This window comes from Denticeps clupeoides, chromosome 18 (assembly GCF_900700375.1).
Source record: "Denticeps clupeoides chromosome 18, fDenClu1.1, whole genome shotgun sequence".
Taxonomy (NCBI): Eukaryota; Metazoa; Chordata; class Actinopteri; order Clupeiformes; family Denticipitidae; genus Denticeps; species Denticeps clupeoides.
The window spans coordinates 9,688,739-9,716,332 of record NC_041724.1 but is presented as its reverse complement, the minus strand read 5'-3'; the positions used below and the strand labels follow the sequence as shown (position 1 = coordinate 9,716,332).

The window sequence follows — 27,594 nt, the reverse complement described above, 5'->3', positions numbered from 1 at the left end:
CTGGCTCCCCAGCTGCAGCTCGCCAACGCCACTTCCGCTGTTGGACACGTGGCCCCGCCCCTGCTCATACGTCATCAAGCCGCGTGCAAGGGGCGGCTAGCATAACCGCTGACCTGTCGTGTTTGCGGGGTGTGTAATAGCGAAAGACGCCGGTCTTTCACAGTCGCGTATAGTTTGGTTTAATCGCAAAGCCATTCGTATTAAAGTCAACTTCCTTTTCACTTTTATAAAATACCGTACAACGATGCTGTTGTATCGATATTATGAGGCGCACCCTGGGCCATATACCAAGAAAAGCTGCCCACGCCTCTACATGAAATGCTCGCACATTCATTACTTTCTTCCCGCACACACACACGCTATATCGTTAAAGAATGTAATGTGTAATGTGCACGGCCCGCACGGCTGGTTCCTTCCACAGGACCAGGCTCTGGACATCCAGACAGCCGAGTGACAGCGGCTTACACCGTCGTGGGAAAATGGCAGGAACCACTCGAGAGGAAGCACTGAGTCACGCCATTAATTTTATTAATTAAAGGTGTTGTGTGTGCGAGCTTTTTATGTGTATGTGTGAGCTTTTATATTTATAGCATTTATCAGACGCCCTTATCCAGAGCGACTTACAATCAGTAATTACAGGGACAGTCCCCCCCTGGAGACACTCAGGGTTAAGCGTCTTGCTCAGGGACACAGTGGTAGTAAGTGGGATTTGAACCTGGGTCTTCTGGTTCATAGGCGTGACGTCGGGTGGTGTATGTATGTATGTTTGTGTGTTGAAAAGTGTATATGTGAGGAAAATCGGTGTATGTGCGAGCTTTTTACGTAGATGTGTTAGGAAAAGCGGTGTATGTGCAAGCTTTTTGTGTGGATGTGTGTGGATAAGTGGTGTATGTGCAAGGGTTTCTTGTTATATGGCGTAGGGGGCTCCTCGTAGTAGTAATTATGGTTTATCATGAGAACAAATAAATTCTATAATATAGAACCTGAGCTGTTTTTCAAGAGCTTTATCTGTTGTATTTGCTGCTTGCAACTTCATGACTACATTTAACAAACTTGATTTGGTTGCCCAGTTGGCTGTAAAATATAATGTTAATAACCTGGCAGTGCATAGTGCATCCTGTCCTGTTTTACATTTACCAACACAATGACTTCATGGAGACTAAATCCAGTCTGCTCCACACTTAAAATTGTTACTTAATATTTTCTTGTTTTGTTGCTTATTTTTTACAACACGTTGTAATCAACTGTACTTCTACCTGGCGGCCACAAGATGGCGATGGCTTTACAAGTCAGAGACCTACATTTAAGTTGAAGGTCACTTCTTCATAGCTTAAGTTTTTTCTAGAGGCAATCGACAGATAGGCATGCAATTGCAACTCTGAAGTTGCGAGAACTATCATGAAAAAGCAAGCTACATTTTTGGTGTCAGTGGTGATTTGTTGTTGGGAGTCTTTCAGTGGGAAATGAGAGGAAATGGCACTGTGGTGCGCTGCCCCAGCAGTGAAACCTTACACTAATATTAATGCGGCTCAAGCCCTTCAGGGAATATTTATCTTTATTTCCCTGCGATGCAAAACACAGCTTTATTTCCCCTTTGCATTCACAAGGATGTTATAGCCACAATGTGATGATGCCATTCCAGGGAAAGAATGAAGGCCATGTTTGGCAAACACCTTTATTTTAAACAAACATTTTCATTTGAATAAATAGCCACAGAACGGTAAAACAGAGAATCTTTTGTTTTATTACAAAAATATCATGGAACGTATACATAAGCAACAGTATGAGACTGCAGCATGCAAAATGTCATGGAAAAATATCCAAATATCCAATATCCAAATATATGGAAAGTTGGGATGTTAAGCAAGACCTGAGGGATGTGTGAATTAATGATTGTACCTCATTGCAGCAGCTGAACACCAACATTACAAAATTTCCTATTTGCTGCAGTTTCTTCTAACATATTTGACAATTTATTTCTCATTTATTACACTAGCTTCTTTAACACACATGGGGTTAAAATAATAATACTGTATTTATCAAACAATGTTACATATAAAACATCTATTAATTCAAATATAGTTTAATATAAGCCCTAACTGATTTATCCATGTATAAGATGTAGACAAACTTTCACCTTACTGTAAAGTCTCTGTACAATAGCAACAATTTACAAAAATGAAACTTAACACCACAGTATATTCTGCCATTGTACTACAACAGAAGCTCAGAGTGCTTTGTAAACAGTATTGCTAGCACAATTAGCAGGTTTGTCACAGTCGCAGTTTCCAATTTGGTAACAATTCAAGAGCAAGAACAGAAGAAAAACACACAAGTCCTTTATGGCTTTTAAAAGTAATAATTTCTTTTGTGAAATCAAGGTTGGCAGAAAAAAAAAAAGATTGAGACTTTATTCCAGCCCTGAGTCTTTGAGACTTCTCCACCTCAGTACTTTGTCAGTGAGTCCAGTCTGAGTCAGATTGCTTCTTGATGAAGTAAAAACAAAGGGTGACAGGAAGTGATGTCAAAGCTTAGTTTTTCCCAACGATTCTTTGCATTTATATGCGTTGGCCCCTCAGTCCTTAATTTAGTCAGGGGAGCAGCAGCAGCAGCTTAAGAGAAGAAGGTCTTCCATGACCACTCAGCACTGGTAGTGGAAGTGCTGATGCACCTTGCCCTCTATGTGGGCATGGGAGTGTGTGTGGGTGTGCATGTCTGTGTACACCTTCGAGTAGGTCTTCGGTGGCACCCCTAATGTAGGGCCCATCAGCCTTTGGTTTGGAAAGTCTGGTGTGATGCTGAGGTCCCTGTCTACAGTGTGGTGCTCTCGGTGGGCCGTGGATCGGGGAGGCAGGGCACTCTGCCGGCGACGAGTGTGGCATAGCCAGAGCACGATGGTGCCCACGATGAGGAGCGCAGCTGCAGGGATGCCAATGATGAGAGGCCAGGGCAGACCGGGACTCAGGTGAGGAGGAGGGATCATCTTCTCACCTTTAGGGTCTGCATGGTTAAAAGAATGTCAGTTAACAGGAGTCAATCCACTAAAATCAACACGTAAAGAAATATCGAGGAGTGACACGTTCTAGATTTAATAAATGACTATTAACATATAAAAATGTAAAAATATGCCATACCTGGAAGCACAGTAAGGAAAGCGCTACGGAAGCTGTAGCCCATGGTGTTTGCCCCCAGGCAGATGTACATGCCAGCATCCTCCTCTCTGGCCTTTACAATGGCCAGCTTATTGAGATAGGAGCCGTCTGGCCGGGACCAAACATCTCCCGTTGGTAGCACCACGAAGTGCTGACCTCCCACCTCCAGGGTGGAGTTGTAACGCCCTTCGGTGCCTTGGTCCAACCGCTTCAGCCACTGTATGACGGGTTTGACATCGCTGTGAACTTTACACTGGAAAGAGGCCGTGCCCCCGAAATCCACCGTCGTGTTGACTGGATGAGTGCCGGTCAGGATGGGCTTGGAGTTGGTTCGCTCTGCGGGGGCCGAGGACGTTACAACAAATGATCAACAACAGATTCTAAATAATATTTATAAATGGGAGTTGTTTTTAATCACCCCAAAAATAAATAAAGAAACGTACCAATAACGTCAACATTGTATGTTGCACTGATGCGACCTGCAGCGTTGGACACATGGCAGGTGTACTTGCCACTGTCTTGCGGCTGCAGGTTCTTCAGCGTGAGAGTCCACTGTGGCCGTTTGCTGGAGCGTGGAGGTGGCATCTGTTTCTGGTCCTTCCACCAGACGATGGCCGGCGGAGGGCTGCCAGTGGCCAGGCACTTGAGACGTACAGAGCTGCCCACTGGCTGCTCCAGGACTCGACGGCGCATTTTAGTGGGTTGACTGAAACGTGGCCTCGCTGAAAAAAGAAACATTTTTCATGAATATTTGCTTCCCTTCCATCTTCTAACATCTGTCATTTACAGTGCTAAAATGGCCAGTGCTGAAAGCGCTGAAAAATAAAGGCAGCTTTTATTTCTATGGCCATCCCATGTCAATTGTTGACTTTTAGCACCAGCACACATTCCTTACGATGATCAACTGAGCCAAATGTCACCAAACACGTACAACAAACAGAAGGTCAAATATGTATGTCAAGTTCACCATAAACATGCATGCAAATTGTACAAGGAGCCACAGAAAAATCAACATGGCAGCAGAACTAATACATGACCCGTAAACACTTGATTATCTAAAAAAAATTATATTTTGAAAAAGGTCAAATGATTGAACTACATAAAAAAACCCTTTTCATGGTATTTTTTAATGTGAAATAGAAATTAGAAGGAGCAACAGGAGCAGCATGTGTACACCTACCCCATGGCTCTTTAGTCGGATCCTGGGCGGTGAACTTGGTGCTGGGCTCCGCCACAGCTGGTGGGGACTGGTTCTGGGTCATAGCAGCATCATCTAGAAGTAATAGATCGTCAGTGCAGAAAGGGCAGATGAAGTGTCTGACCTTCTAAAGCAGAGTCTTGACTGCTATAATATATATACTTTCCATGCCGCAAGTTAAGCAACTATAAACCTCAGTATTGAAATAAGAAAAAAATACACCAACCAAAAATGTACCAGAGACTAGATAGATATGGCCCCATAAATCAGTAAAATTGTTATTATTTCAGCAACGCGAGAACTCTTTCATCCCTCGAGCCGCTATTAACATCTTAAATTGGTGTCATGTAAATCATGTGGGGGTTCGGGTCACCGAAGTCATAACACCGGGCGACGTATGTTTTCCCTGCTTTGAAAAGCCAGAGGCGAACTTGTGTGTGAGAAAACGAATGATACTGCCTGTAAAAAGTGTGAAGTCCGAGGTGTGGGTGGGACCAGCATGTTTGGATTTGGAGCTTATGAAGCTTTCGCAGCTCTATGGGAAACCCAAACCGGGGCAGAACTTGCGTATTATTCTAACCGAGGGATTGTCAGATGGTGGGGGGTGAGCAAACAGTGCCATATTGTTTCATCTCTCAAATTTCCACACTGTTGAAAACACGATGCCGTGTTGACTTAACCCAGAGCAGGAAGCCAATTAACTGACTTTAACCTAAACTGCGGAGATGGAGCAGAGAGGCCTGCTTTGTTTGGGCCGCCTCACTGGCAAGTCTCACAGGAATGCACAGAGAACCTTTTCTAACCCTGCTGCTGACAGAGCTCATACACACTCTCGCTCACACACACCCTCTGCGACATAACTCGTATGTGTACCAGACTTATTCTGGGCAGTCCAGAGTCAACAAACCTTGCGCTAGACCCCCTCCAACACATACACACACACAAATGTTTCTCACACCTGTACGAGGAAAGCTCCCAAAATTCCCGAAATTATCCTCCGCTCTGACTCATAACCAGAGAAACGCTCGGTGTAACGCTGAGGCTCTGCTCGGGATTGGCTAATCCAGTTTTTACACGGCCCTGTGAAAGCAAACTGTCCTCAGGCTGTGTCTACTGCCCAGACAGAGGGCTGTGCACCTTTGTCTGGGCTAATCCCTGCATGCTCAGCTAGGGCATAATGACCGGGGGACCCGCCCTGCCCCTGGCTGATGTGATGGGGATGGCAAAAGTGGGTTCCCATTGTTAGTGTTGGACCAGGTGTACGGACACAAAAGGCCTCACGAGGACACTCGCCGTCCCGCTCTGGTGAAGTAGAATCGGCAGGGGATTTAACAGGGTCTAAAGGAGGTCTTAGTGAAGGCTCTCGCACTGCTGGCCAGAGCAGGGTATCTTCTGTAAAGAGCTGTTCGGCGAGCCTTTATCCCTGCATTTTCACAAAATCCACCCAGCGGCTGCACAAAATGCCCTCATGTTTGCGTGCTACCAGACACAACATGCATTAAACCAGGCAGTCCGTGCCACGGGATATCGTCCGAGTTCCTCAGGTTTGGGGAGGAGGGGAGTTGAAAGCGGCGCTAGGAAGTGAAGGACAGGGGCCTTCCTTTCACTCCTCCGGGCCCACAGAGACGCACGGTGCGGGGGTGTGTGTGGTTGGAGACGGCGTGTCTGGGGCGCAGAGGGACGAGGGCAGCCCTGCAGCTCCCGTTACAAGCGCTCTTCATGTAGATGTGGTGTTTATATGGCCCCCATATTATTTTTTCCCCTACCAGGAGGACTTAAAAGCGTGGCGCTTGAAAAAGGCTCCATTCTCCATTCATACCTGGCCGGTCGACATGCGTGCCAGCATGTCAGAGCCCCGGTCCGGCTGCTGCTATCTTAAAGCAGGCCAGAATCAAAAGCAAAACAAATGCGCCGTTACGAAAGTGCAGGAATTCCTACCACGATGAGGGAACATCTGAACAAAACAAACACGGTGCACAGGGAAAAAAATTGAAACAATTACTCGCTCATTTTTGCCAAACGCATGACAGAGCTGAATTTCGTAAATTAGCCCTGCTGGCATGATTAAACCATTAACTCCAACTGTATATACATATCACTGCTAAATGAAAGAAAAATAAAGCCAATGTGCTTATCCCCTCTGGCCACTAAAATATTTTATAGGTATTTTGGAGGCGGTCAAAATTGGGACATGATCCAAATAGGTCTTCATTGGGGATTGAAACCTGGCTGAGAATAAAAATTCCCACAACCTTATTCCATCCCAAAGAAGAAAAATACGAATTACTAACTAAATACACGAAAATACAGTATCCAGTGAAATACAATACAAAACTAAATGCAAAGTGCATTGACTTTTCCTAATATAAAGAATATTGTACACTGAGGACATTAAGAGTAATAATTAAAGTATGTTTAAACACACACACACACCAATACACAAAATAATCTCATTGGGTACCAATAGATTATTGAAAGTATTTATTCTTACCCGAGTTACAGAAAAACATAAGGCTGAGCTGCTAAGGCTGCTAAGCCACTTGCCGTGCTCATCACACAAAGCTGCGATATGCTATTATGTTCGTAGCCAATCACCAGAATAGATATATTTGGCATAAGCCACTGCCTACATAGTCGTCTGTTAAATACGAGCAGGGAGGGCAAATTAGAGAGTGTATGCGCAAGCACAGCATGAGAGACACAGGGTGGCGCTGAAGAAAAGGGTAATTAGAAGTCTCCTGTATCTTTTATAGAGCCATAAGCGGTTTGCAGCAACAGGCGCATGGCGACGCAGGAGGAAATGAACCACCCCCCCATCCCAACCTAATCTGCCTTTTCTTTTCTTCTCCGCTGAGAGCGAGGCGGGCGCTGGCGTGTCCTGCAGGGGACCGGCTCAAGCCACTGGCCCCTCTAATGAGAGAGATGAAAGGGCCTTTTAATGTGGAGCGCCGAAAACGAAGGTGGATAATTTGCATCCTTCCATCTTAATTAAAAACCTTTGCTCCTTGAGCGGAGGTGGCGACAGTGCTCTGGTTGCGGTCACCGTCGAAAGGCAACATGCGCCGGGGCTAGAGAGTGATGGAGTTAGGGGGGGTTACTGTTACTTTGTCAGATACATCTAGGCACAGTAATACAGTTACAACTTGGTCAGGTTGTGACCAGGCCCGGTAGAGTGTGGATAACACACAGCCACCTATAGAGTCTGAGTCTGCTCCAACTGCTTTCCATGTTTTATAGGAAAAAACTAGCCCATCAGATAACGGGAGTAAAGGGAATACCACCAAATGCTCTGTTTAAGCAAAATCTTTGGAGTTAGTAGGACAAAGTGTTTGTTGGGTACTGGTCCCCTCCAGTTCATGCTTAGAACTTGCCATCTGAGCAAAGGACCAGTTGTCACAAGGTGGCTTGGGTTTTCCATGGTTGAGCTTGACTAGTTTCTATCTTAACTATGCCATATAATCTGACTACAGTCAATTTAATGGCTTGTGTGGTGATCTACACTTAGCATTGGGCTTTTTCCAGTTTTTATATCCAAACAGTTAACCTGGCAATAATCAGGCAGCATTACAACCCTGTTGTCACCAAATTGTCCACTGTATGGTCTTGGAGTGCTGCAACCCATGTAACCTTAGTTATGATTCTTCTGGACTTTGTGAAATTGTGTAGTACAATTTCACTTCTTTTTTACACGTATGTTAAAAGTCCAGTTTTAGTCGGAATAACATAATAATTTGACTTTTGAACATATTGAGTGTAACCGCTGGATAGACAGAACATGCCAGAATGAGACAGCGGACCTACAGCAGATCTACATATTCTACTGCACATATGGTCCAACCAAACTGTCACATTAGCATGTCCCCAATTCAGCTTACACTGGGTGGTGTACAAATCCATCAACATTTCTTCAACAGAGGCCTTTCTTCTGCTACTTACAGGCTTGAATCCATTTGCGGCCACATGTGTGCTCGTTTTGAACTCCTCTTCTGCATGTGTTAAGGAGATTTTAGCTGACAGGCTCTAAACTGTAGTACTAGCCATCAGTATTAAAACATGCGATCAATGTCATTTTTGTGGATGGCTGATCAAAGGCTGACTTTGCCTCTGTCGATCTGTAGATAATATGACTTCAAATGCAAAGCCAGCTAATCATTTTCAACACCAGCTTCCACTTCCATTTTATTTTTGTCCACGTCCTGTATCTTTAAATTGTGGGGGGGGGAAATGACATCTGCTTCATTATGAAGAGAACGATAATGCCAAAAATACATTATCCGCACTTGACCCTAGCTGCAATATTTACAACAGGCAGGGGTAGGTGGAGCTGGGGTGGGGGCATTGACCACATGGACTTTTTATTTTTATTACCTCTGTTCTATTGACTTGTGCCTTCCCAGCCCACACGGTGTGTGTCACAGCCCAACCAGAGACTGTGTGGCCCTGAATTTAACCTCCTTTTGGCCCACCACTGTAATTGTGATCCAATTATCCATTTAGGTGAGGAGGACGTGAGCTAAACTGCAGCACATGTAGCCCCTTGATTCACAAACAAAGAACAAAAGGCGAGACCTGGAACCGCTCCACCATTCTGTTTCATAAAACAGCCAGTCCAGACCGCCGTCTGACCAAAAACCACAGTCTCTGCCACAGTGACACTAGGGGTTAGCACGGTGAATGGTGCTAGATGTGTGGCTGTACAGATGAGTGGCGGTGGTCCAGGGGGGTGGTGATGGATGCCAGGCTTCTGAGAATAGAAGACTCATGACCCGGTGTGGTTATAAATTCCAAACGTCACTGTTGACGGGACACAAGGGTACGGAAACCAGGCCAAGGTCATATCAAGCCAGGAGACGTGATGCTGCCTGGACAGCTGTGTTCCGCACTCAGGTGCTCCTGGTCAATTCACAGACTTTTCTTGGAATGTGAGGCAGGCGGTATTTGCTATTTAGAGGAGAGTGAAAGGGATTTAGAGTTGTTTATAGCCCTATCCCTGGACTACAACTCCCCGGTCTCCTGGTTGTTATTGGTGAGCTATAATAAGTTTGCCCCCCAGAGCAAAGTGCCTTTAAAACAACGGAGGCTGCGGGCGCTACAGAAGTGACATGTATCCTTGATTATTTTAGATCATTTAGACATTAAAACATTGCATGATCAAACACCATTACATATCATTACACTACCGAGAAGCCCCATGCTGATCACATTGCACTGTGCATAATGATAGTTTCAAAATAGTGGCCTATAAGATTTTACTGTATGGCTGTACAGTGCAATTCTTCAATGTGGCCTATTCTTCAATGCATATTTCCTTTTTAGCTGGACTGACTGAGGAGTGATGATGAATGATGGAATGATGAGTGATGATGAATGATGACCAAGTATCAGAGATTGTATTGATTGTGGTTTGAAAAAAAGCCTTTTTATCACCACCTGCATAAAACCACCATCCAAAGTGTCAGATGTAAAAAAAAAAAAAAGTGCCAGGCAGCTGAATGGCTTGTTTAAACTCCATTTACACGGTTTGCATTTAGCATGTCTGAGGGTGAGTGAGAAAAGTTCAAGGGGATGAGGGAAAAAAAGCATGTTGAGTGTGAACCATGATCTGGGATGAAATGTGAGGACTTCAGTTACGGCCCAACCTCACCAAGTTATACAGCCAAGTGATTACACCAAGTAATTTGGCAGACAGCAGGACATTTAAGAGCAAAAATTACATTTCTCCCCCCTTAAATGACAACCGGAAACCTTTTTGGAGGGCAGCAATTATAAACGGATCGGAATATAAGGTTAGACAGGCATCTTTGCCCTTGCCTGCAACACAAGGAGCTCACGAGATTAGATCAGTTATGATGACAACATGTGCTATTGAATGTCACCAAATTCCTCCTGTCAGATTTTACAGAGAGGAGCTGGAGTTTCCCTGCTGAGTTGCTGTATGACTGCTTGAGGTGCTGGTGTCAGTCAAGAACCTCCAATTGCAATTTTTTTGGATTGTTGAACCTAACCATGTAGGTCTGAGCACTGCTTCAGTGCGCAGCTGCTCAATGAAGGGCCACACACGAGATTTTCAGAAGATGAGAGCCACACCCGTACACACCATCATTTATATTTATGTTCTCTAATGTTGAATGTATTTCGATAAGGATCTGGAGAAAGTAATTCTGATTTTAAAAAAGAGAACATCTAAAATACTACAAAAATGTTCCTCATTTGTCCATTGTGCAATGCGATTGAGACAGTCTTTAAGAACTTCGATGACTTTTTAACAAATTTCATAATAATTTTAAGGTGCTATGTGTAGGAATTTGCCACTCTCCATGGAATTATGGTTTCCATGTGACCTTCAACATGACAGAATATGATCTTGTGGCAGTGATACTTACTTGACATTGCAGGGCTGAGTGCAGATGTAGTTAATGCACTCTACAGTAACTCACTACGACCTCACAGTGTCATCATGAGACAGGTTTGGGTCATTGCTTGCTTGTAAGCATGCAAACGTACTGCATGTAAGATTTCTTTCTTGGCATAAGAGCTCAATAATGTGATGCACTGCTGTGAAGGCCAAGTGCAGTTTTTATTCTCATCGAATTAGCTAGTCTAAATGGTATCACCAATCAAAAAAAAAAAGAAGAGGAGAACCCATGAAAATGTCCCATGATAACAACCCCTAAAAACAGTCGCGGGTCAACATGCTCCCCTTTTGTTCATGAGGCTGTTTGCCATCACAGTTAATGGCTCCAGTAAGCTTCAGCCATGCAGCCCACGGGGAGTCACGCTCCATAACTCAGGAGCTCCATGGTACTCTGAGTAGCAAAACAGGAAGACGAAGGGCTACCTTCACTCCCCATTGTGGAGGCTTTGAGCAAACACCATAGGCGCTAAAGGGAGGAGGTGTTCACAGATGGGAGGTTCTCAGATCAACAGTCCATGTTGGTGGTGGGTTAATCTCTACAATGCTCCTTCATAGGCCTCGCTCCTTTGGGTTTCAAGAACAGCTTCTCATACAGGAAGTGCCTGGTTGCTGGGGTGGGGGAGTCAGTATTTGGGGACCTTCTGTTTCACTGGACCGGATTTATAGCCTTGTAGGCAGCAGGTCGCCCCTGCCTCCCATGTCCGTCTGGGAAGCCCCAACAGAAAATGTCCAGTCCACAGTCCCACAGCAGCCATCAGGAGCTCATTCCAAAAGGTGGCCCCGTAAAACATCGTAAATGCCCTTCCTCTCCCAACCCCCCAACAAGCAAACCACCCTCACACCGAACACATTTCTGAAAGTTCGCCCGATTTTCAGGGCCATGTACAGTAATTATCCTGGTCTGTCAGACTTTGGTTAACCTCTCCACCCAAAATGTTCTGCAAAATGAAAAACACTGTATTGGATTACATGCTTCATAAACAACTGTGGGTATTGTGTGACAGAAGTGTGAGGCAAAGAAGCCTGTCTTTGTTCTCTTGATTTGATATGCAATGCGGTGCTGTATCTGAACACCTCTGCAGAGCTTAAAGCTCATAAATTTCCTTCAGCACAATGCTTACTTGTGCTTTTTTATTCTAGGTTGTGTGTAAACGAAACCACACTTCCTTAATAGCATGTTGCCTGCAAGTCATATCACTGTCAGCTGTAATTCAGCCTTTCCTGTCCTACAGTCATTCTTCTGTAAAGGCTGATAAATTAGTAGACTTGTCTAATGCTGGTAATGGCCACATTTGACATAAAGTAATTAGAGGAGAACTAATTAGAGGCCATAATAAACTCTGTTGGAAGTGGCAAAGAGTCTGACTTTGCCACTTTTTATATGTAACGTTTTATGTGTCCACTAGACTTTAATGTGATTCGATTGTTAAGGGTTCATACTACGTGGGTGATTAATGACGGGGGGGGTCACAAACATGATCTTTCACCCCTGACTGGTCCATCGGTTCTGTCACAAAACGTTATGCGAGAAGCAATATGGGAAATTAAGTGACCCTTTTGCAAAATATGGACGACAGACAAGCAGTACAAGATTAGTTCCAAGAAACCACACGAAAAGAAAAATAAATGGGTCAAGAAATGGATTGGCACATGTGGGCAGCATAGTTTGTCTCTTCTACAGAAAATGTCAGCAAGATGTTGTCGATCCTCAATAGAGGAATTAAGTCTAAAGATAAAAGAATCATGTTTACATAGAATTTTGCACATTGTCCTTACCAATGACAATTAGAGTGTAGTTGAGGGCAACGCTCCCAAACCCATTGGTTACGCGGCAGATGTAGACTCCGGCGTCTTCCATCTCGACCTCCTTTATCTTCAAGCCCGTCTTCAGCACCCTGTAGCGGCTGTAGGCCCTGTTCACGTTGCGTCCGTCCTTCACCCAGAGAAACAGGGGTGCAGGGTCAGCATCCACAGGGCAGGGCAGGCGCACTGTCCGCCCCAGCCTCGCCGTCTGCCTCTCCTCCACCTGCTGGCTCACCCAAGGAGGACCTGCACACATTTACATGCATGTTAAAATCACTTTTACACAGGACACCTTCTATGTCAAATTAAAAAAGAAAAGCTAGTCCACTAAGGAAGGTTGCCGGTTCGAGGTGCCAAGGTTCCACTGCTGAGGTGACACTGCTCCCCGGGTGCCTGTCATGGCTGCCCACTGCTCACCAAGGGTGATGGTTAAAAGCAGAGGACACATTTCGTGTATCACAATGACAATCACTTCTCTTCACTTAAAAATAAAGCTAATTGCCGTTCTGTCCAAAGCTCAAACTTGGCAGGCAAGTGTGTGTTCTTTATTAATTAATTTTTCTTGTTTAAACTAACAGAGGAAAATGTTCATATACTACTAAATACTGAAGCACTTAAGAATTCTTTTTTTCTTAAATCCCCTCCAGTGCTTTGAACATGTAAACAAACAGGAGCTCAGATTGAAACCCTTTAAATCCTGCTAAAATAAACAGTGACTGAGACAGAGTGCATTCTGGGGTGTTTTCTGCAGGTAAACAATCCATGGAAAATGTAAAAGAACTAGATGGCTGTGACGTACGTTGGCCTGGGTGAATGAAGACTCTTCTGTGCCCCTCAGAGCCAGAGGTTCCACCCCACCCAGAGTTTAAACCGGTGTGGAGGGAGCCTTCTCCAGCCTATCAGAGCCCTACGCTCACCTCGGCGTCAAGAAAAACAAATAAAAAAAAAAAACACACCAGGAATGAGGAGTGTGGCCACTTTTACTCAAGTATTCCTGAGATATGCCCCCCACTTTCTCCTCCTCCTTCGCGTGCACAAGGTCCTTTTCAGAACGAGGGGAGACTCCCGCGAGAGCTCCCTTTCCACTTCCTGTGGGCCTTGGAGCTGCCTCAGCGCCCGGGACTGTATGTGTTGGAAGCCACCTCTCATTCATGCCTGGTACTGTCACATCCTGTTGCTGTACCGGCAGTTGCTGTGAGAACCGCCAAGATTATGGAAATTGAAAAATGAAACTGACCCCCACCGCGCCTTAAAATGCCCCCCCCCCCCCCCCCCCCCCCCCCCTCCTCTGTTCCTGTCTGACTCCTCTCTGCTGTAGTGAAGTGTTTTCACCTGGACTCGCTGGTTGCCATCCAGGAAAGTGCCAGAGGAACCGAAGGAGGGGAAAAGCAGAAGGTTTGTTTTGGTGCGGGAATTAAATTACAGTACATTCCAGAACGTCAGAGTAAGACGTTTTCACCGAGACACTACCATGCCACACCACTTATGGCATAGAAATCCTCCTTTCCATGTTTAGAATAGGAGGTTGCGTGGAGCAATTTTGCCATATTTAAGTCTCAGAGGGCAAGGGGTGTTATGTTCTAATGAAGAAACTGAGGTGGATTTGGCCAACCATCACAAGTTCAAATCCAACAAACTACAACTGTGTCCCTGTAATTAGTAAATGTAAGTAGTTCTGGGTAATAAAAGCATAAGAAATAAGGTCATTCAGATTGAGTTTTAATGCCTGTGGTCTCTCAACAGACAGATTAACATGTTTTTCCATCTCGCTGGAAGACCATATTAAAACAAAATGTCTGCCGCACTACTCTGGGATGGCGATGGCGGAGCTGAGCAACGACCTCCATCACCTCTGCATTTGGCACTCTTCGTGGCATGTCTCGCTCCTACGAAGAATGGGGCTACGTGGGGAGAAACGGGGGCAGAATTTAGAGGAGGAAACCAGGCAGCCCGGCTGTCCTCGCCTCTGCCGTGATGTGTGTATTTGTCACGCAATCCGCAGGCTGGCAGCGAGGCACTTTAAAGTGGAGCGGGGAGCTCGGCATTTTTCTGGCCGCTCTGGGGCGCTGACAGATGCGCCCAGCGCCACGCCCCGCACCACCAGCACCACTCAGGACTGTACGGATCTGTTGGCAGATGGGGCGCCGGGCGAACCCCTCCTCTTCCAAAATCTGCGTGAGTGGGGCTGGCCCTGGACTTGAAAATCATCACAGCATGGAGCCTAAACAAGAAACCATCACGTAAAGCAGAGAAATGTAGAAAGGGATCCCATGCAGTTTTCTGTGTGCATTTCGGGATCAGGGGCATCACAGTCTACAGGTGGGATGAAACTTTCATGGTGCACTAGACAGAGGCTAATTTTTTCCCCCGTTTTTGCCCTTTCGAACCCTCTTGTTTCGGAATCAGGTTTATATAGTCAATACTGCAATATATATTTGTTTAATGTTTAATTATTTTTAATAACATTACAATTTACTTTAACACAGCCACGTGTCAGTGTACATCTTGGTACTGCTCCCATGCCTGGGTAAAGGTTGAGGGTTGATGTCAATTGTGTGGACTGATTCGCTATGGCGACCTCTAATGGGAGAAGCTTTACAATCTACTTTTATCTGGATTTTTGACCAAGCTTTATGTATAATTATTATCAGTAGAGATAATGATGGCAAGTCAGTAATAAGTTCCATGTGTGAAACTGACTGTGGCACATTTGCTGTGTTAAAACACAGAATATAAACGTATCCCATCAAATTAATAACTTAATCGCTACTTTAGGACGTTCAGTATACTAAAAGTGTAATGTAAGTAGGGTCAGTGGGCAAATAGTGTTCTTTTTATCCACTGGGAGAAAAAATCTGGAGCATTTTAGATCTGGTTCTTAGATAGGTAGGTTACCCATCAGGCTAATATTAGCACATGCATCTGCATCTGCACAAATTAAGAGGGGATTAAGAGATATTTTAATCATTTAAATGCACTTTTTGCTGAGTTCGGACACTTGGAATTTTTTAGTTTCTTAATGGTTTTTTGCTGTCTCTAGTTTAGTAAAACTTAATCTGTGTACCTTTTGGGATGACCATTCAATCTGCCCACTTTCGCCTCATTTGCATTAAATTAGTTATCCACTTAAAATTGTATCACTCTGAGCTTGCGATGAAGGGAGAGCGGCTTTTTGTTTGACGCCAGTGGAGGAGCACCACCGGGGTGAAAAGAGCCAGCTGTTCCGCAGCAGGCCAACCACCTCACAGAGAGATCCATTTACACTAAACTGATACTGAGCTGTCCCCGCTCTCCACACAGACCCTTTTACTACGGGCTACACAGGGAATCCGGTCCCGGTTCAGACCGAACGTGTGCTCACCACAAAAAAAACAACCCCTCCATCAGCACACACTCATCAGTTATTTCCCTTGCTGCATGAAACAGCAGGGACGTCCCTGTCAACCCGTGAAGTGGAGCCTGGGAGGCAGAGACACGCAAAAAATGTCACAGATGTGCTGAGGCCGTCTGAAATTAATGTCAGATCTCCTCGCTTGCTCTGCGCCGGCTTGGCTCGGCTGCTGCTTTCATCTCAGCCAGTGCGTGGCCACAGACATCACCGCACTGGCAGCAACCCCCCCCAACACACACACACACAATAAGATGATAAAACTCTTTAAACGACCTACAGCACTCAGCGCCCATAAATAATAACGTGACATTATGAGTCATTCATGTAGTGGGGACATAATCAATGAAGGGTCACCTCAGGACAGACCTTTTGGGCTTGATGGGAACGTTGTCCCGTAAAACTGGCCATCACGCAAGCCCCCATGATCCCACTTTGCTGGTAGGAACAGCAGAAGCGCTTGTTAAGGTGTCTGTACCATGTGACTTTTTTTTTTACTTCTCCTCATCCACTCTGCTTTGTTTTAGACATCTTGATTTGGGTTTTCGATTTCGGTGGGGTTGGGCAGGATTTATGGTCGGGAGGCCTCACAGGCTGCAGTGGTGGATGTGCTTTGAAGCCTGGGCAGTTTCAGATGAACAGAGCTGGTGTCATAGGGGGAGCTTCAAACAAACCTCAACACCCCTCACCATGGATAACTTATTATACTGGAGGAAGTAGCATGCCTTTCAAAAAGATATGAGAGCGAGAAGGAGACAGACAAGGGGAGGCAGAGAGCAATAAATACACAAATAAATAAATAATACATCAAGCTGCCAATGGAGAGCGATTCAGTGGAGAGAAAGCAAGGCTGAAGTGTGGGAAACCTGCTAGATTCTGCTGTTAGTTTGAATGGACACACACACATGTTACACGGTCCCAGTTATAGCGGCGGCCATGAATCATGTCACACATTCTATAGTGCCATGTTTAACAGAACTCCAATTTCCAATGGAGACAATATGGAGACAGATTGATTATTATCGATATTATAGTTATCACAATACAGTCACACCATGAAGGATGATTTATGTAACTAGATATCTTGGAGATGGAAACATTTTTTAAGAAGCCAAACACAGGCTTAACCTGGTAATATACCAGGTTATTAACCATGGATCACCAGAGGAAGCAATAAAATCATAATATAATTCTGAATCTATGTATTATCCACCTCTGATAATAATGCACACTCTAGAAGCATCACATATATTCAACTGGTCACTGGTTAAATGCTGACTGAGTAAATTGATTCAAAAAGCAACATTTTAAGATAGTAAGATACTGTATATTTTTAAACTCCTGTCATATTTCAGTCACTTATTATTAAATTATTCAATATTGGCTAAAAGCCTGTTCAGTTATTTGTTAAACATTATTGTAACAATTATACTATGATGATGTGCAATGTGTTTTTATACATGGCCATAAAATGAGAAATGCTGCTCATAATTAATGTGTTAGTTGCAGTGTAGTAAATGTAGTTCATTTGAATGCATCTTACCAATATGCCCATATTTGTATGTTTTACATTTCAGAAATAGGTGAATGTTTGCTTTGTTGACTTTTTTTTCCCAAGGTGCACTGCTGTTTTTGACCAGCTGTGTAAATACCTCAGACGTTACTGTGTTATCAGCTGAACAGAACAAAAAACATAAACGGCATCTTTCTCCATCTGAAGCCTGAGTTTGTGGGTGGACGCCTGCTCCTCCCCCCGCCGATCCATCCACTAGGAAAGACAGTCTCTTCTAAGAAGCTGTTTGTCTTCTCTGATAGAGAATCCTGCTCATGCTGTCGGAATTTTTGTTGCTTATCAGTGAGAGATAAAGCTGAAGACTGATGTTCCTGAGATTTGATTTGCTGAGCTGAGGTCACACGCCGGGTAGACAAACTATGGTGTATAGTTCACCCAGCCTCTATTTACCAGGGAGCTCACCTCCATGCAGGTCATTGTGGGCCTGATGTTCCTCGGCCTCCTCTTTAACTGGGTGTCAAATACAAAAAAAACAACAAGTAAATATGATTAACCCCCCGAACCACACGTCTCTTTTAGCATGTTCGCTGATCTTCGATCCATCTATCTGCATGTGTCTTCACTCCAGCTGTTCAGCTGTGTTGGACGTATAGCATCTGGCTAAAAGTCCTTCCTCCACCTCCATTTGGACATCAATCACCAACCACGGCAATTGGCAGCCCTTCTCTCGCTCGGAGACGCCCGACAGCGGCTGCGCTCAGCCAATTAACCATGCGCGAGACGGGCCTAAGCGCCACGCTTTGCAGGTAAAAAGCTCTGAGCAGCTGGCCGGGCAGCTGCTGCTCTTGTTCCTGGGCCTGCGAGCAGAAGCTGCCCTGCCTCCCCCGCCCGTTCAGGGGGATATTTCGGGAGCCTTGAGATGCGATACACAGGGCAGCTGTGGCTGTAAACACTCCGCAGAGTGCCTGTGTCTGTCATTACGCTGCCCTGCTTGCCTGTTAACGTGAACCCTCTGCTCGTCCCCTTGACTCTGCCAAATGGAAGCTATCTCCCCGTGATGCATCTCATAATGCAGCTGTCCCACAAAAGCATGCACTAATGCACCTACACCATATCGAACAACATATTTCACCTCAAGATGTCCTTCACCTTAGACTCCTGTGACTTCAGCACCGCCTTAAAGAAATAATAGCGTACAGAGAAATGAAACGAATGCATCGGCTGTTAGGATAACCTCATGTCTAGATCAGATCTTATTCCGATAACCTGACGTTTTGATTGGCCAGACTCCAGGTATTCAGAATATTATGAGCAAAAGGCAAAGAATTCTTCTACACTTGCTGAAATAAATAAATCAATAAATGTATGAGACAATACAGACGTAAACCAGGCTCTACAATATATCTTTAGGAATATTACTACTATAATATTGTTGTATTGTCTTTATATAATAATTACTACCTTCTGCAATAATAAATGTCATTAAAATAATAATAAGGATTAGTAGTAGCATTGTTGATTAATTATTAATAAACATACAAATGTCGTTTATTATTTTTTTAGTCATCATTAGGTTGTTCCGACATACCAAGGTGGCGGTGCACCACCTTGGACAGTGGAATTAAAAGCCACATGCTCGATCAACGGCCATGTGTTGTGAACAGCTTTTCGGCTCGGTAACCGAACCCCCCGCTTTTGATCCTGAGCCCGGCAGCAGCAGAGCCCAGGATCCCCTTTCAGTGCCAGGGAGGCGGACATTGTTGAGCAGACGCCCCTCGAATCTCTACTCCTGCTGTGTTGTTGTTTATGACTGTACTTTGTTTGTGTTTATGTCACCCGGTCCCCGATGCTCTTCCTCTACTGTGAGGACCACCGTCAGATCCCAGACCGCAGGGCCGCGGGGATGCCGGGTAAAGGTTGTCGAACCTCGGCCCCCGTCAGGATAATGAGCACCTGCCTATTAAGAGCCGCCTTTGTGTCAACAGCCCCGGCCGACAGGGCATCTCACGCGAGCTCTGTAATCCCGCTCTGGCGCTAGCTCTCCGCAGGGGTGTTTATGTGTGCAGCTGTCTTGCACAGCCAGCTACTGCAGCTACCGCTCTGCAGCCGCGGACGAGTTGCGTGCCAGAGCTCGGGCAGGCCTGTCTGAATGCGAGGTCTGGACAAGCCGGCCGGCCCAGGTGGTGATAGTGATCGGCGACTCCGCGGCGCGCTATTAAACAAACACACGAGGGGGGAAAAAGCCTCTGAGGGCAGATTAGCTTACTGTCTCTCAATCAAGGTGTGCAGTGCTGTGTGAAGCCGGGCGTCAGAGTGAGAATGAAACCTAAAGACTAACATGTTTCAGTCATAGCTGCGTAGATGTAAAGAAAATAAGAGAAAATAATTCCCATCAGAACTATGGCGCTGATAACCTGTCTGCAAATTTGCTATCGGAAGTGGTCCCAAGATGTCTACAGCAAAGGCGATGTTACATGGCAGTGGACTGATCACAGAGGGTGTAAAAACGAGGAAGCAGGGTATGTGAGAGCTGTCAATCATCCATATGGGCTTGAGTGGGTTTGATTAAACTTTGTCACAGATACTTACACACATACAAAAGGTGCTGGTTGGGTTATTAGTTCCTCTGCCAGAAACAGACTCTGATGTTACATTAAGGAAAAATCTGTGCCAGTGATGCACATGATACTCAACAAACATTTACAGTATATTTACATTTACAGCATTTATCAGATGCCCTTATCCAGAGCAACTTACAATCAGTAGTTACAGGGACAGTCCCCCCCTGGAGCAATTTAGGGTTAAGTGTATTGCTCAGGGACACAATGGTAGTAAGTGGGATTTGAACCTGGGTTTTCTGGTTCATAAGCGAGTGTCTAACCCACTAGGCTACTACCACCCATCTCAGATAAATTTTAAGTAGCTCAATTTCCACTGCACCATGGAAAACATTATACTGCCCTACTATTTTTTGGCCCACCTGTACTATATATAGCCATGTCAGTGAACCATGAATTCCAGAGATGATCCATCCACAACAGAGCCAAACACGGCATGGTTTGGTTGACATCATAGTTGTTTCTTCAAAGCATGTGAGCTCACTAGTGATGTGAAGCAATCACCTCTCATTTTAGATCATCTGTACTTTAAATAAATTTTCCTTCCTTGTCATAACACCTATAGCCTTAACAAATATCATATCAAAATGGCTACTGAATAAGTTCCTACGATTACAGAGACAGTATGACTACAGTAATTAAAGTTTGAATTGCACTATTTTAACCAGCCAATCAGAATGGTGTATTAACCCACACCATGGCCTAAATAACTGGAATCTCTGAGTCTTTCACACGTGTACCTCACAGGACTCACTTTTGAAGAAACAGATGCTGTTTTGGTTGTGTGTTCATTCAGCTTTTGGTCAGAGATCTGTTCATTTTTGGGGACAAAGCTGCTCCTCCATGGGGGTATGAGATGTTGATCAGTACCCACAGGAAACTTTTGCTTATAGCTCACGAGATGGCAAAACGGGTTTGAGTGGGTGGATACAGTGGATATCAGATTCTCTGCAGCTTGAGTTCCAGATTGTTTTTGCTTTTAGGACTGAAATCAAGACAAGTCATGCCAGGTTTTCCTTAGAAATTTAATTAGACCCCGAAACCAACAACATTGGTATACACCTTTTACAATTCTTAGGATTGAGCAATCACCTTGATTATGTGAGATTTAGCAAACCATACCTGATCAGAACGTCAAGGAATTACTGTTTGTAAAGATAAATGTGATGTAAAAAAAGGTAATGGTTAATAAGAAGGTGAAATTTTACAGGTGTTTATAATATATAATCTATGGGGCAGTGGTGGGTAAGTGGGTAAAAGGACCCGTAATCTGAAGGGTTTGAGTTCAAATCCCGAACAACCAAGGTGCGACCGAGGTCCCCTTGCGCAAGGTACCGTCCCCACACACTGCTCACACTGGGTCACGGATTAAAAACAGAGAACACATTTCGTTGTGTGTATCACAATAACAATCACTTCACTTTCATTTCATTTTTCATTTCAAATTAACAAATGTCTATTTGTAAATATTGTTTAATGTCTTTATTAAGTATCTGATTCCAGAATCAGGTTTTGGATGATATCTGTTAATGTTCCAAAATTCATGTAAGAACAGTAAAACTGTAAATATGCATATTTGCAAATGTAATTTGCCTTCACCTGACAGCACATTCAAAATGGAAGTGTCAGTATGGTTCATATAGAACAATTTTATGTTACGTATAGACATACAGACCAGGAAGAAATATGACAACAAGTGGAAAAAGGTCAGGAGGTCACTCTCAAATTGACGACCGAACAAGGAGCCAGCTCAACGGGGAGGCTACTAAGAGGCCAAATGATTAATGGCAGCCCCTCACCACGCCCTTTTAGAATGTTCACCATACACCTAGAACTATTATCTCTTAATGCAAATGAAATGCATTCATACAGGCACCACTGAACACATTTTTACATTGCATGGTGCTGGCAGCTTCAAGGCATTAGGCGGCTTAAATTAAGCTAAGAAAGTAACTCTTTTCCAAACAGAGGCGTGATGAGCAACTCCAATGACGTCAAATGACTTTCAATTTCTGTGTTCACCATAAATGTTAAAATGTAGTGCCGCAGTTGCCGTTTCTGTGGTGAAACTGTTCAAAACCCTCCAAACACATTCACTCGGCCTATCTGCATTCCCTTTCAGCTTCATGTGGAGCCCAGGTCTCACCGGTGACCTCTATCAGCGAACCACAGAGAAGTGGACCCTCGCCTCCAACCACCGCTGAAAGGCGAGCACTTGAGAACGAAGCCCATTACAGAGGCCCTTCCACCCTGCTACAGGTTCCAAATGGCTGGAATGTTGGCACTTGGAGGAAAACCGCACAATTGCGCCCACAATCGCGCCCCTAAGTCAATTGGAATATGCACGTAAACAGAACTGTTCTATAGTCCTTTCGGGGGCGCGCTAAAAGGCAAAGTGCTCTGTCAGTGCTGATGTTGCAAAAGGTGGGGGGGGGTGGAGCCCGGACGGAGCGGGACACCTGTAATCCCTCGAGTGAAATTCTGCGTAATCCTACTTTTAAAAAGCGACACAAAAAGCTCTGATCCCGTGAGAGGCAGGCCCGCCCCCCCCCTCCTTAACAAGACAAATTGCACATAACGAGTGCCGGGCCCGGTCTTGTGCGAGAGCACCGCTCTGACAAGCTTAGTCCACCGGAATGACTGGAGACAATGGCGGGATGGGAGCTGCGGCTCTCTTTTTCACGGCGAAGAATGCCTTCTCCCACCTGTGCAAACACAGCAGGATCCCGGGTCACGCAGGTACGACATGGAGGATGCACCGGAGAGCGCATACCGGTGAACCGCTGGAGCCATTTACAACAGGAATCGTTAACCAAGCTGCGGTGTGTGTGTGTGGGGGGGGAAGACAACGTTCAAAGGGCGGCCGGCGTCCTTTGTGTTTTTAATGCCTCCTCTATAAATACCAGCACGCACCAAATAGCGGTTCTGCAACAATAGAACCAAATGTGGCTCATAAACAGCTTTATTTGTGCAAGTTTTGAGCCCGCAGGAAAAATCTATAGCCTCGAAAAACAAAAACAAGGGGAGGGAAAAGTTCCCTTATTTTACCTGGAATGATGAAACCGTGGTGATTTTTATTTGTGTGAGTTTGCCCTTTGTGCTTAAACCTAAAAAGCGATTCGCCGCTATTTCAACACCAGGGAACACAAACAGAGAAACGCGGCAATCCGTTGGAGCGAATTAAAGCAGTGCTGGGGCAGTGGTGGCCTAAAGGTTAAGAAAGCGGCCCCATAATCAGAAGGTTGCCGGTTCAAATCCCGATCCGCCAAGGTGTCACTGAGGTGCCACTGAGCAAAGCACCGTCCCCACACACTGCTCCCCGGGCGCCAGTCATGGCTGCCCACTGCTCACTCAGGGTGATGGGATAAATGCAGAGGACAAATTTCATTGTGTGCACCGTGTGCTGTGCTGCTGTGTATCACAAGTGACAATCACTTCACTTCACTAAAGCGGAAGTGAATTTGGTTTTCATTAAACTTTCAGTTCACTACATATTTAGAACAAAGCCAAAATTGAAAATGCATATGAAGATCATCACCAAAACAAAAAAAATCTATCATCAATTCGGACTCCTGATCCTCCAACCCTACGCCTGGCCACCTGATGTGGCTTAACATGGGCGGATGTAGACCTGAGACGTGACAGGCCTAAATTCGCCAGGATTCGTGGATTGCATATCACATTGTCATCATTCGAGCGGGGGGACTTTCAAAATGTCTTCTTCAGGCATGACGCGAGCTCACTCCAGGGAGAGATGATGTGATGTTACTGAAATTTCAGGACCCATGTTACAACGTGCAGAACGCGTGTGGGTTAGAACTCTGGTTACCCTACCTACCCTACTCTGCTGCCATATCCGCGTGGAAATGCTAAATTAAGAGTAAGGCCCACTGGTCCGAGCGTAATGAAGCCCTGTTATCTGGCGGAGGCCTAATTTGTGATAAGGAAGGTAATGGAGACATTATCTGTGTAATGACCTGGAGCGGCCCGACACCTGCTGAGACAGGCAAACAGGAAGGGGCGCTGCGGCCGAGCTTTATCTTCTGAAGACTGTTTGCTCACCAGCACCCAAGAGGTGGACCGTTCTGTTGCGCTGAGATGACCTTCCTCTCACCTCGCGCTCCAAGTCGCCTTTCTTGCGTTCGCGCCGGGGGTGGGGTGGGGGGTGGGGGGTGTATATCTGCGAGCAGTTGTCGACTTGGCCCCGGCACTTACTGTGAATCCAGTTCATTATAGGTTATTTCACAGAACACACGCACACACAACACTCTCAGCACTCCGCCTCCTGCTCGGTGCCAGCGCTTTGAAGTGCGTGCCATTCGGCGAACACGTGGCGGCGGCTGTGACCGGTACCCTAACAGCGTTTTATTCTCTTGTTTTTTTGTTTTTTTTCCTCCCTCCTTCCGTGGTGTGCGAGTGGGAGGGAATAAATCAAAAGCGGCCCGTGTTTATTAGCTCGGCCCGGTCTGACGAGCCAATCTCCTGCCAGATCTGAGTGAGTTCGGCGGGCAGCTGGGCCTGGGGCTCCGCGGGGCTCTGGAGCGGGGCCACCGAGGTGTACATTTACATTTACATTTAGAGCATTTACCAGACGCCCTTGTCCAGAGCGACTTACAGTCAGTATTTACAGGGACAGTCCCCCCTGGAACAACTTAGGGTTAAGTGTCTTGCTCAGGGACACAATGGTAGTAAGTGGGATTTGAACCCGGGTCTTCTGGTTCATAGGCGAGTGTGTTACCCACTAGGCTACTTCCACCAGGTGAACAGCACGGACTTTGATGCAGGGACGCGACGAAGCACACATTTGTCTAATTCAACACACCCCCGCACCGTTACAGTTGTTACGGCCATATTCCACCGCAATAATCCAGTAGGTAAACACTGGTTTTATGAAGGGCAGGAGTGGGTTTGGTTTTGAATGACGTAGTCTCGGTTGCCGAAAAACGCGTCCCACCTGCGCTGCGGTGCCGTGACCGTGCTGTTTTCAAGCAAAGTAAATATATATTCTACATTCCATATATGGTGGGGTTTTATGTCCACAATCAAACATCACGAAATGCAAAAAAAAACTCCAAATATTTGACTGCATATGGACCCAGCGTGTCCAGCTTGATAGCGCGTGTGTTTCCATGCTGATCTATCGCATCTGTGTCCTCATTCCAGAATGGCAGGAACTTTAAATGATATCTTAATGCTGCATTCAGGCACAGTCAACGCACGGTGTTGCTGTGCCACTGTGAGCGAACCTGCTAAATGTGTCGCCGCAGGTTGTGATGTAAAGCCGGCCTCAAGGTTTTAACAAAACGGCCCGAGCAGTCAACTGGTTGAATATAAACGCGTGAATACAGTGAAATGTGTCTATGCAGCGAGATGAAAAATAAGTGCTGAATCAACTCGACTTCATGTCTGAGCGCAATTACTCATTCTAGGATACCTCGAGGGCCTGTATTTTAAAGGTCTTAGTGCAGGGTATGTATTCACCAACACACACACACACACACAAACAGGACTTCTGTATCTTTAGAAAGCAAAAAAATTGATCCAAATTTTTTTTTTTTATTTAAAAACAGCCCAAAAAGCTAGAAGATAGAATAAAGATAGAATTGATCACTCGGAGACCAGAAGTTTGGGCCCAACAAATAAATATAGATATGCTGCCTTTTAAAAAATTCATTACTTTCAGTACTCAACTCATGGTCAAGTGTGTGTTTTGTACGTTGGCATTCACGCGGCATGCTTGAAATGATTTCCATAGACTGAAGTGGATCTGTGTTGCTGTGAGAAAGGCAAGGGTTGCCTATTTTGTTGTACACAAGTGCCGTTTTTCATTTTTGTTTTTTTGCATCATCCCTCCCACATCGGCCCATGTATTGGTTGAAATGCCCGAATTCAAGCATTCCATGCATGAGAATATAAGAGGTATAAGACTATAAGAGCAACGCATGGTCAACAAAGAGTTTCGAATGTCCCCAACCGAGTCTGTCCCTGACGCATTCGCCACACAAATTGACGAGAGCAACAATTGGCAGATGTTTCCTCAGGACACAATGGGATGTTTGAGGAGCTGGCGCAGCATTCTCCGGCATTCAGGCACTGTCACCACATCAGAGCTGACTGGCTGATGGGCCCATTGTACAGAGCCAATCCTCCACACACAATCATCCTGTTTTCTTAATGGCGAGTGGAGGACGTTGAATGAGGACGGGTCGGATGGCCGTAGGTGCGCCCTGCCCTGTACTCATCTCTCAAAAGCAACTCATTCAGTGATGCAGAAGCACCTCCCTTAACAATACGTTTCAGGCAGCCCCTCAATGCTGATCACTGCACGTTGCTTATTCCTCCCCAAGGACACAACTGCAACCTGGATAGCAGTGAGTTCCACCATCGACCCAGCAGGTGTCATTTCATGACATAGCTCGGGTTCATGCACATCAGCACGGCAGAGAACCAGTCTCTGATGCACACTAAAGTATTCTAAAAACAAATTCAAAACCAATAAGCTCGTAGGTATTTAATACTGGGAGGGTTAGCAGTTTCCAGTACACCTAATATAAAGATTGACTTCTCAACCAACAGCGGCGCAGTATAAGGGTAATAATACCATTACTGTCCTATGTTTGAGGTCACAAGCATGCCATTAATCAGCAGCTCCTCACGCTCTTCATACGCTGAGCATGGACAGAAGAACTCCAAAAGAAATCAAGGAAAAGTCAAGAATAATGAAATTGGACACACGAACGTCCATTTGTAATGAAATTAACAAAGGCTTTAAGTTTGTTAGACCCAAGGGCAGTACATTTGATGCTTTAGGACAATTCCCAGCATGAATTAGAGCAAGGGCAAAGCTGCATATTTTGGATTCTGTGATATAATATAATATAACATAACATAATATCATAATATACTTCCTAGGAAGGACCACTGACCGTGAAACCTTAAATACAGCACTTTCTACAACAACCACCCTAACTAAAATATTACTATTACTAATAACAATGCCTTACCAGTTGAATAAAATAAGAACAAAGTGGGTTATATGAGCTTTATGATTACCTCTGGCATCGCAAAGAGACGTAAGCAGCAGAATCCCTGCGTACAGAGCTGGAAACTGGCGTCCCACACAAGCGCGCATTTTCCTGCAGCCACAAAACATTCAAACAACTAATAAAGCAAAAGCGTCAGACAACAAACGCGTCATTTGCAAGACTTTCCCCCAAAATGACAGCACGTGTTGTGCCCGGTATTAAAAAAAAAAAACCAACGCAGCCTACCCACGTTTCTGTAGCAGATGTTCAGTCGTCCGCTGAAGTCAGAACACGAGCAAGCACTCTTGGCGTAAACTACGCAAGCGTAGTAGAGTTAAATGATGTTTAAAATAAAAAGTCACTAAATTAGAGTGCGACGAGGCAGGAAATAGTCCAGGTTTTCGGGCGCTCGTACAGTTACTCTCCATTCACCTCATCCCCGCTCAGCATCCGAAGACACACGCGTCCCTTCTGTCAGCCCT

At 45.2% G+C, this 27,594-nt stretch overlaps 1 protein-coding gene across 2 annotated transcripts; it reads right to left on the bottom strand.

The window, feature by feature from the left end:
- Positions 1–1,793: 1,793 nt before the first annotated feature.
- fgfrl1b (fibroblast growth factor receptor like 1b) lies at positions 1,794–27,569 on the bottom strand. Of its 2 annotated transcripts, none has more exons than XM_028960140.1 (7): positions 27,359–27,569; positions 27,141–27,223; positions 12,542–12,814; positions 4,333–4,425; positions 3,596–3,874; positions 3,135–3,488; positions 1,794–3,000 (listed from the first exon to the last, which is right to left on the bottom strand). In XM_028960140.1, the coding sequence occupies exons 2-7, from the start codon at positions 27,217–27,219 to the stop codon at positions 2,642–2,644; spliced, it is 1,437 nt and encodes a 478-aa protein (XP_028815973.1). In that variant the 5' UTR covers positions 27,220–27,223; positions 27,359–27,569; the 3' UTR covers positions 1,794–2,641. The 2 variants fall into 2 exon arrangements, with proteins under 2 accessions (XP_028815973.1, XP_028815974.1); XM_028960141.1 differs by having other exon boundaries at positions 27,363–27,569.
- Positions 27,570–27,594: the final 25 nt, after the last annotated feature.

Coding starts and splice junctions, on each gene's coding strand:
- fgfrl1b (XM_028960140.1), bottom strand. CDS start 27,219: ATGCGCGCTTGTGTGGGACGCCAGTTTCCAGCTCTGTACGCAGGGATT. Junction 4,426..12,541: donor CTACACTCTAATTGTCATTG/GTAAGGACAATG, acceptor TATTACTTCTAG/ATGATGCTGCTATGACCCAG. Junction 3,875..4,332: donor TCCGACTAAAGAGCCATGGG/GTAGGTGTACAC, acceptor TTCTTTTTTCAG/CGAGGCCACGTTTCAGTCAA.